Source organism: Opisthorchis viverrini (assembly GCF_000715545.1).
Source record: "Opisthorchis viverrini unplaced genomic scaffold opera_v5_135, whole genome shotgun sequence".
Lineage (NCBI taxonomy): Eukaryota > Metazoa > Platyhelminthes > Trematoda > Opisthorchiida > Opisthorchiidae > Opisthorchis > Opisthorchis viverrini.
The window spans coordinates 817,174-827,364 of NW_008751792.1; the positions used below are offsets into that span (position 1 = coordinate 817,174).

The window sequence follows — 10,191 nt, forward strand, 5'->3', positions numbered from 1 at the left end:
TCCTCCTCTTCGAACATGAGAACGATGTCGTCTGCATATTCCAGATCGACAAGGTTTTCTTCACAGGCTATTTAAACACCAGGGTTTTGGAGACCTTCCAGCGTTCGTTTCTTGATTTCATCGATCACGAAGTGGGCATCCCTGACGGAAGCCTTTAGAGAGCTCACTGTACGCTCTCACACTTCCAGAAGTCTGAGAATACAAAGAACATACAATGTTGACAAACTTTTAGGGCATTCCCTGGTGGGCAAGCATCTCAAGAAGAACAGACCGATCAACCCAGTCGAATGCGCCTCGGAAATCCAGGACTACTGGCATTGTGGGTTGCTTATACGTATGGCGTTGTTCTAGCGTTTGGCGGAGTGTGAATATTTGGTCAACGTAACCCCTACCAGGCCGGAATCCCACTTACCGTCCTCGAGTCAGTGTCTCACGAGCATAAGTCGACGAAGCACAAGTGACGCCAACAGTCTCGTTATTCCTGGGGTCAAGCTGATCCCCTCGGTGGTTGCCACACTCACTACGAGACCCTTTTTTGAGAATGGATACTGCCACGGACTCTCCCCAGTTGTCTGAGACAGACTCCTTTTCCCGAATACAAGCAAACAGGCCAGAAAAACGCTGACTGAGGACTTCAACCCCATCTTTGAACAGTGCAGGTGGGAGGTTTTCTGGAGCAGGAACTTGGTGGCTTGAGAGAATATATGCAATCGTAAACCTCCGAGGCCGTATATGTGGTTCCACGTTCACCGTCCAGGGCTCTACTTCACCTGAGTGCCAGCTGGTGGCCATGATAGTTGTTGTTCGAAGTATTCAGCCCACCGCTCGAGACGCTTTTTATTCGAGATGGTCGTTCCATTCCGTTGCTTGATGTTTTCATTCACAGGTGGTTTCCGGGGACCGGTCACACGGATCAACTGAAATAATATTCGGGCATTACCGGATTTCTGGGCCTCTTCCGCGTCTATCAGTTGCCAGGCGATCTGTACACCATACGCGGCCCTGCAAAACGAAGGGATAAGCGACTCCGGACGAACGCGTGGTCGGAATCCACAAATGTGTCTCAAAACGAGCGACAGTCAGTTACTGATCTACATCATTGGTAACTGATGGCAATATGATCAATTTAAGTTCGTATTCGGCACACTGTTGGAGGACATCATGTGGCCAGGTGAATTGTGCTATTTCTGAAACTAGTACTGTGCAAAACCACCTGCGGTCAGCACACAGCTGAAGCAATCGTCCCCCATTGTCCCTACGCAACGAGTCTAATCCATGTCTCAGATCCACCAAAAAATCTCTCAGCTGTAATACCCTTCCGGTGCCTAACTACCATTCCACCCGAAAGAAGCACGAGAGCTGGGATACTGCCAGGTTGCCCAAGCCTAGACAGGGGAAGTCGAGAGACAGATGTCGGGTTCGAACCACGGACCTTCCGGTCAGTAAATTCGCGCTCCAACCACCTGAGCCATCTCGCCCCCAGATCTGCCAAGTCTGCTCACTTGTGCGTTCAGGTTTCCGGCAACCACAGTGATACCTTGGCTTTTAGCCCGCCGCAACAGGGCTTTCAAAGCGTCATAAAACTTGTCTTTGATGATGTCAGAGCTACAGTCAGTTGGGGCGTAGACAGACACAACCAAAAGACGTTGTCAGACTAATAGCACACAGGTGACTCTGGACAGGTATGCACTCAAGGAAGGATACTTCCCCCCGGTGACTCAGGACGATACTAAACCCTGCACATCCCGCCGCAGCAGCCTCTGGATCACCAGAGGTACGCAGCTTGAAGCGAGTGGAAAGTGATGGGGCGGTTAGCTCAATCATTGTGCTTGCATCTTGAATTCTTGTTTTTGAGACACAGCACACATCAATGCCAGGCGAGTCCAGTGTGAGAACAAGAGCAGCTTGTTGTCCTGCTTGCTTCAAAGTGCGGACATTGAACGCAGCCAGATAAACTGGGTGTCGAGGCTTAAAAATTGGTCTGGACGGTATTGGCGCCATGTGACGACCGGATGCTACACGCAAGACAGATGCAAGACAAACGGAGTCATCAGTCCTAATTGCTGGGCCTACAAGGGGAGGGGGTAGAGGAGAGGGAAGAAGTATGTGAAAAAGAGATAAGAGAGGCGTCGGCAGAAGCGTGTTTTCACTTACCCGCCCTGCTGTATGCAACGAGTAAGGCGACCCGGCTGATGGCACCACGCGACGGTTGTTGTGGCAAGGGTTTACTTGTGTATGTGCAATTTATGGTCATATATGGGCCTGGATAGTATCTGGGCGCCCACACCTAAACAGGAGGACAATTGGAGTCCTAAATCAGCTTTTCGCTCAAAAGCCTGACCACAGGGCAGTGGTGTTTGGAGGGAAACGCAAGTGCGTTTCAATTTTTACTGCACAGGTTGCTGTACATGACCAAACCCCAGACCTGGAGGACCAAGAGACTGTGTTTGTCAGAGCTCTAACTATTGACCAACCTGGTATGAGAGACTTCGAGTGTATTGCAGCCACCCCTGTATAGCTCAATGGGTTATCGAGGCACGCAAACCGTCACACCACGGTTAGGTCCAGTCTTTCTCTGCATTGTTTACTCTCCAACTAGTCTTGACCGACTCTTTCGAGCCTGGCAAACATATAGGTGTTGCATGTTTGTGTTTGTGACGTATAAATGCAACCGAAACGTTTTCTTGATATTCTGACGAAATGAATTAAGTCGACTTCGTTTTTCATATATGCTATCAACGGGGTGTGAGATTATTAGATATGCTCCTGTCAACGACGCAGTCACGTTTTCGTCATTGATTCAAAACTGGGTGAGTTGTCGACCGGACCACGAACTGACACACAAGTAGTCGTGCCTAGTGAATGAACACAACCTCGTCATCCGAATACCACAGGCATTGTATCAAGTATGGTGAGGAACGCTTGACACACTCGACTGAGTAGTGTGGGAAGCACCATTCATACACAGTTACCTCAATACTTGGATATCTTTTCGCTTACTAACTACTTCTGTGTTGTGTACGACGAGGGTCAGAGTGCAACGACAATCAGAATGGCAATGGAAAAGACGGAGGGCCCGAAAGCTAGGCTTTATTCATCCAAAACTTTGACACAGAGCTGAAAACGGAAGAAAGTGATTTAGCAATAAATGATGAAACGTTTGAAAAACAGAGCAAATATACAACATTCTGTTCAACCAACTGTTTGAGCTCCAGCGACGACAATTTTCAGTAAACTGAATCAGGTAGGTAGGTAATAACTTGCTCACCACACTTGTGTTCTCTCGTCTTCTTCAGCGAATTGCATCGAGGGATAAAACGTTCCCTCTTCTTTCTGGCAGATCCTAACTCACCATTTAACCCTATGGATATCACAGCAGGTAATTTTCGTGTGCTACCTTATAATCCCTGCCTGCAAAACACACCTACTTCTTGTTTTTTTTTGCCGTACGGTTTACCTTCTGCACCTTGGTCCAACAGTTTTTGATCCATGGTTCAGGAGCTATTTCCCTCCATCCTGTGAACTCGGTGGCCCAATCGGTATGCTAAAGAACTTGCAGTTTTCCTAGGCTGAGGTGTCTACGATCTTGGTTCAAAACACGTGGATTTTGGTTCGGTTTGTATGAACTCAAGCAGGAAAAACGAGCAGTGTCCATAGTGGTTGTTTAACGGAAAGGGCGTGTACTCTGTCGGGAGGGATATTCGCACACTTGTGCACTTTTAGAACAGCCTTCAAACCGATCATCATCATATGTATGTCACGTGACCCCTTTCGCGTAATTTTCCAAGGCAGCTAGAAGAGGAACGTGATGGCATTTGTGTTACTAGTAGTTAAGTGAATGTAGGACAAATCAATTTTCGAGATATACTATCCTTCAAAGGCTACTCAAGAAGAAAAACCAAGTCGACCTTGGTTCCCAAGCCGATCTGCTGATCTCCCAGACAGATATTCACGCAGATATACCTTCAAAGTTCCCACAGCATTAAGTTCATATGTATCAAGCAAAACAAGGGTGTTTTGTATGGTCGGTAGCCTCGCTTGAGCTAGCCGGTGCTGAGGCCCTGTAACACTGCAGAGCACGGTGGGGATAATTTGTAAAAATGGAACGATCGTTAAACAGATCGTTGCGAGTATTCCACGACAAATGTGTTTATCTTCAAATTAGACAAGTAGCTGAAAACCCTGCTCCGTCAGTTCCTACGAGATGTACTTGTGTGCGTGGGCCATCTTTCAATGGGTACATGATGCTCCCCCTCATTACTCCTCAGTAGCTTCTTTTTTCTGGCTATTAACCTTACGTGATAATTGCCGACAACTTGTGTATCCGAAGACTATTTCTAGTCCCAAGCGTTCCGCACGAGTAGTTATCGCCATGTGAATATTCCGTGATGGCGAGATGGCTCAGCGGTTAGAGCGCGAATTTACTGACCGAAAGGTCCATGGTTCGAACGCGACCTCCACATCTCGACTCCCCCTGTCTAGGCTTGGTCAACCCGGCGGTATCTCAGCCCTCATGCCTCCTTCTGTTAGCATGGCAGCTAGGCACCGAAAGGATGCTACGGCTGAACGAGTTGAGCTGAGTTGAGTATGGAACCACTTGGACTAGATATATATTCAGGATATTAGGTCCCCTCATGTGTATATGGATCAGCATGCTTCTATCAAAACGTGTGACCTAGACGGAGCTCATGACTATCAATAGTAGACTACATTCATCATTGTTCGGACTGGTTCTCAGGCCTGAGGATAGGTGACTGTTCAGCACCGATCAAAAACGTCTTTTTGGAACTACTGGAATCCAATACGATTCATCAGATGATGGTATCGAAATCTCCTAGGTGTGCCACCCTTTCGGTGCCTAGCCGCCACTCCCTCCGAAAGGAGCACGAGGGCTGTGATACTCCAGGTTGCTCAAGCGTAGACAGGAGAAGTCGAGAGGCAGAGGTCGTGTTCGAACCGGTCAGTAAATTCGCGCTCTAACCACACTGAGCCCTCTTGCCCCCCAGCTGACGGTGCGTGTAATCCTATCAGATGATTTTCATAGGTCTTTCGTGTACAACAATACCCTCAACAGGCTCATTCCCAACGTAGAACACTCCCTAACTAAGACCATCTTACTCTGGTTTTCGAGATTTGACTTGAGATTAAGACCCCCTCTCCCGACCCCAAACAAGCACTGCACTAGATGTCTCGGCAGAGCAAAGCGAAAAGTTGGGTGAAAAATCGCGCACTATGCTCACTTGTACTCCGACATCGATAGTGACTCCCCGTCGTTGAGTTTTTCAATTGTACAAGAATTGGTCTAACATGGGGGTCGCTCCTACCCCATTCACTTGTATTTGAATGGGAATCATTCGGTGGACATCGTGAGATTAGCTCCTTCTAAACCGTTTTGGGATAAAACTTGAGGTGTTTTATAAAATCCAATGACGTGTGCTGTCTGAGATAACGTTATGTTGGTAAAAAAAGGGCAACATCCCGCGCAAGTACGCAAGTCAATTTGGTTTTCACGGGAGACTTGAGTGAATCCCTCGTTTATGATGTTTTTCAACTGAATGTGCCGCACACCGGCCGCCCCATGTTTCAGTTGGTAGGGTATTCGAGATATCGCAGTATATTTTCATGAAGAAAGCTGCTCACAAGGGTGCTGAAAATTGCTGAAAACTCTTCGACAGCTCACGACCGGTTTCTCCCTTCTTGGGGCTCATCAGAAAGGCTAAGTTCTCCAGTTTCCATCAACCTTATGTTCTACTTGAGCCCAAATTGGACTAATTTCGACAAATGCATTCATTTTCAAATCAATTTGGTTTTCACGGGAGACCACGCCTACCTGATGAGCCTCACTTCAAAAAATTGTAGGCTACACAAACTAGAGAAAACGCATAAATTGAATCCTGTGACATGGGTGTCATTTTATGCATGTGTGCTACTCGTCCGCCTTTAGTAGTCAGTTGTAAATAATTGTGTATACTGCCATTCGTCCCACCTCATGAGACCCACCCAGGTGGGCCAGCCTTCATAGAGGCTTTTTTTAAATTCCTCTCTGTCGAGTTAGATGGAAGAAGTTAGAGGAAAAGAAGAGAATTTTTTTCCGTTGGATATCCTACTGATCGAAGAATGACATTTGGAACATGATTGCCCCACAGATAGCCAATAAATTGACCCTCACAGAGAGGGTAAGTTCATGTTTGGGGGTACAAATATGGGCCTGTGACAAGTACGTAGAGGTGAAACTGCCCTTATTTAACTGTGAAAAAATAAGCAACTTAACCTTGACTGAGACCACAAAAATGTCCGCAGAAATGTCGGAGAACTTATTTCCATCCCATGCAAGGAACCCCACCCCGCGGGGTGTTTCAGGCGTGGATGGTCGTCTTTCACACCAGCCTTCATGAACGAAGCATTAACTACCCGCATTTATTACCCTCATATCCCAATAGGAATGCATATGGTATTCCAGCTTTTGTAGATAATCAAAAGGTGTTCTCCATCTCCGTGGCATGCATTCTTTCTGCACCTCCACCCAGTGACATCTAAATTACTCACGGGAGACACGCCTACCTGATGAGCCTCACTTCAAAAAATTGTAGGCTACACAAACTAGAGAAAACGCATAAATTGAATCCTGTGACATGGGTGTCATTTTATGCATGTGTGCTACTCGTCCGCCTTTAGTAGTCAGTTGTAAATAATTGTGTATACTGCCATTCGTCCCACCTCATGAGACCCACCCAGGTGGGCCAGCCTTCATAGAGGCTTTTTTTAAATTCCTCTCTGTCGAGTTAGATGGAAGAAGTTAGAGGAAAAGAAGAGAATTTTTTTCCGTTGGATATCCTACTGATCGAAGAATGACATTTGGAACATGATTGCCCCACAGATAGCCAATAAATTGACCCTCACAGAGAGGGTAAGTTCATGTTTGGGGGTACAAATATGGGCCTGTGACAAGTACGTAGAGGTGAAACTGCCCTTATTTAACTGTGAAAAAATAAGCAACTTAACCTTGACTGAGACCACAAAAATGTCCGCAGAAATGTCGGAGAACTTATTTCCATCCCATGCAAGGAACCCCACCCCGCGGGGTGTTTCAGGCGTGGATGGTCGTCTTTCACACCAGCCTTCATGAACGAAGCATTAACTACCCGCATTTATTACCCTCATATCCCAATAGGAATGCATATGGTATTCCAGCTTTTGTAGATAATCAAAAGGTGTTCTCCATCTCCGTGGCATGCATTCTTTCTGCACCTCCACCCAGTGACATCTAAATTACCCGCACACGCGTTTTGCCACTGTTTCCTGTTGTCGATCTGTACCTACTCAAGCCTTCTGTGCTGTGCTGCGCTGCTTGGCATAAAAAAAATGCGTTTCGTGCATGTCTAGATAGCTTTTCTGTCCATCTGATTGAAGACTGGATCGGTTTGGATTCGTGCCGGGGTTTATGGGCATGATATCACTTTGTGCTACGCGACAAAACTGAGACAGCATATCATCGTTGGTTCTTGAAGACCCAGTTTTTCGCAACCTAATGCAAGAATACGTTCACCCTCAGCTCGTAATAATATTGCTGGTGGCACGCTTGTGGCCAACGAGAATGCCGCACACGGCTGCACGATCCTCCAAAAAGACCATAAGAGCTCGCGTTCCACTGCGTCCCAGTCCTAGAAAAGTGAAAAACCAACCAGTGGTACAGGGTCCAATGAAACATTTCTGAACTAGTCAATCTGTCTCAAGCGTTTTTGTATAAATACCTCATTTTCTTCAACCCACTGTTTCTGATCAATATGAGTTCCGCACTGTGTTCCTTTTCCGTAGCTATTTACTGTAAGTGATTCTAGAAATCTGCTCTCCAATTTCAATAGAACACACAAGACGCAGGAAGCGACGAGAATTAACCCCGGAACAGAAGCAAGAGATTGTGGAGGCCTTCGATTTGTTCGACACGGACAGGAACCATCTGATCAGCTACTATGAATTTAAGGTGTCATCTAAACTACTCACGAGTAGTTAAACAATACCCCAAAATTCAGGTTGCCCTGCGTGCCCTCGGGTTTGAATTGAAAAAGTCGGAGGTCCTACAGATCCTCGAGGAATACAACATCAAAGAGGATGGCGGTGGGCTGTCGTTTGAGGATTTTAATGAAATAGGTAAGTTTCACTCCGCTTTCTCTACAGTTTTATGAACTATGTGAACGCAAGCAGGTAAGAGCTCACCCAACCGCGCACTGATGATGTCGCGATGAGACGTTTTCAAGCTAGCTCAAGGAATACATCAAAAGCCACTGGACCTATAAGCAACTTGATCCGTCTAGGGCATAAATCAACGGTTCTGTCTTCCAGTTGATATGGAAGAACGAATGTTGAAGGGGACCAGTTTGAGAGAATATGTGAACGAACAAAACATTGCATTTTTCTAGTCTGCTGCGATAGGCTTCAATGACAGGAGCGCAGAAGACCGTCAAGATAAATCAGTCTCGTTGGCAGGATTCAAATCACCAATAGCTTAGAAAGTAAGCCAGGTTGTGTTCTTTCGTTCTTGTGACGTGGTTTTCCTGCGGACGAGATACTAACCGGTGTAGGCGGTTCGTTTGGGAAACTGAGGAAGCTAACATGCAGGACAGCTAATCGAGGTCTTGGCGATCGTGAATTTAATTTATGCACCTTACACCCAAGAACACATGTTGTTGGGCGCTCAATGAGTCAGTCCATATTCACGCCGAGTGATGTGTGCATTACGAGCATCCATATCGCCTCCTGTGGAGGAACCGTTTACGGTCAAGCCAAAAGATCCTTCTGATTGCCGCCTCCGATAAATCTGACATGTGAAGCGGTCCGTTCGCTTGCATATGGACTTATGTTCTGTCTTATGTAAAGGAGGGTCATTGACCCCTGTAGACAGTCACACCGGTCTTGATACAGTACCGTCATTGAGCTTGTTTCACTCTTCAAGGGTTCAGATTACCAGCTACAATGTCTGTTGTGTTTTATAAGTGCATCGGCAGCTTTTACGCGACTGCTTACTTACCAAAATTGGGTAACTTACAGTTAATATCGCGTAAAAAAAAGTGAGGCTCTTCTCCTGCCGCACCCTGGGGTGCGCCCGATTCCATGATCCCGAACACTCCATGTGCTGGCTGTTTGACTGCACCCGAAATTGTATTTTTTTGCCAGTTTCCGCCTGCTTACAAATGTCATGGCTGATTGATGAGTAAATCATTCGTAGTTCGGGGATGATATTTTGACTTCATGCTATGGTTGTAAGGTCAAATTTGACGGGTTTCGAACAAACCGTCTTTCCATCTGGTTCCCATATTTTGCTCGTCGCTACCTATCTTGGTCTCGTTTTCTGCCTTCATCCTCCCGTTTCCCTCAGTCACCGATATGATTCTTGATCGGGACCCTACCACGGAGATTATTCGCGCCTTCAAATTGTTTGACGATGATGACTCTGGACGAATTACCTATCGTAATTTGAAGAAAGTTGCCAAGTAGGTTTGACTGCTTCTGGTGGGTGTTTGCTTGGTTCTTCACACAGTAAGTGCGTGTCTACTGAGTGCCTGTTCAAAAACACCCTGGTCTTGCTGACGCTCCATGCCCCTGCAGAACGTTGTACACAGCAACTCTCACAAAATTATAGGTTAGTGTTCGTTCAAGTTCATAGAGGGAACGGACGGCAGAACAGGATAGTTAGATCTATCTTTCTTAGATGTTTATCACCGCCTAATTAACACTCACAGACCACAGACCCACCTTAACCCGAATTATAGATGTACCTCGAGCCTATGCGAAATTGGCATTCTTCACTTTTGCGGCTAGATAGACATGTTTAATCAAAATGCGCGAGAATGAATGCTTGACCTGGGTGATGAAGATTCTGTTTAGTCTGTTTCATAAACGGGCCTTGATAGCGCATTGTGTAAACGGTTCCCATCATAATTCGTGTTGTTTTTGTTGTTTCTGAAGTAGCACAACCCAGCCGAATGTATGTAGGCCTTGTATATAATAATACTAATAGTAACAATGATACAGTCGTCCAGGTGTAACACCCTGCCACCCGAAGAATGCTCCGGCGGTGAAATTCTACCAGGCTGTCCAGGCCTAGATCATCATCATCATTGTCAGCCGTAATAACCGCGTACTCGTCGTACAGTGGTTGTAGTTGCCGCAGTTTCGTTCACCGACGGTTTGGGA

General features: G+C 46.4%; 2 protein-coding genes across 2 annotated transcripts in view; one reads left to right on the forward strand and one right to left on the reverse strand.

The window, feature by feature from the left end:
• Positions 1-3,294: 3,294 nt before the first annotated feature.
• The window catches only part of T265_06530 (hypothetical protein), a gene marked incomplete at both ends in the record, with an annotated part of 26,489 nt that continues 19,592 nt past the window's right edge, over positions 3,295-10,191 (forward strand). Inside the window, 3 exons of the mRNA XM_009171813.1 lie at positions 3,295-3,379; positions 7,863-8,148; positions 9,374-9,488. Coding sequence (XP_009170077.1) covers positions 7,971-8,148; positions 9,374-9,488 — 293 coding nt within the window. The remainder of the gene's footprint in view (positions 3,380-7,862; positions 8,149-9,373; positions 9,489-10,191) is intronic.
• Positions 4,505-10,191, reverse strand: part of T265_06531 (hypothetical protein) — a gene marked incomplete at both ends in the record, with an annotated part of 7,113 nt that continues 1,426 nt past the window's right edge. Inside the window, one exon of the mRNA XM_009171814.1 lies at positions 4,505-4,658. Within this exon, the coding sequence (XP_009170078.1) occupies positions 4,505-4,658 (154 nt within the window). The remainder of the gene's footprint in view (positions 4,659-10,191) is intronic.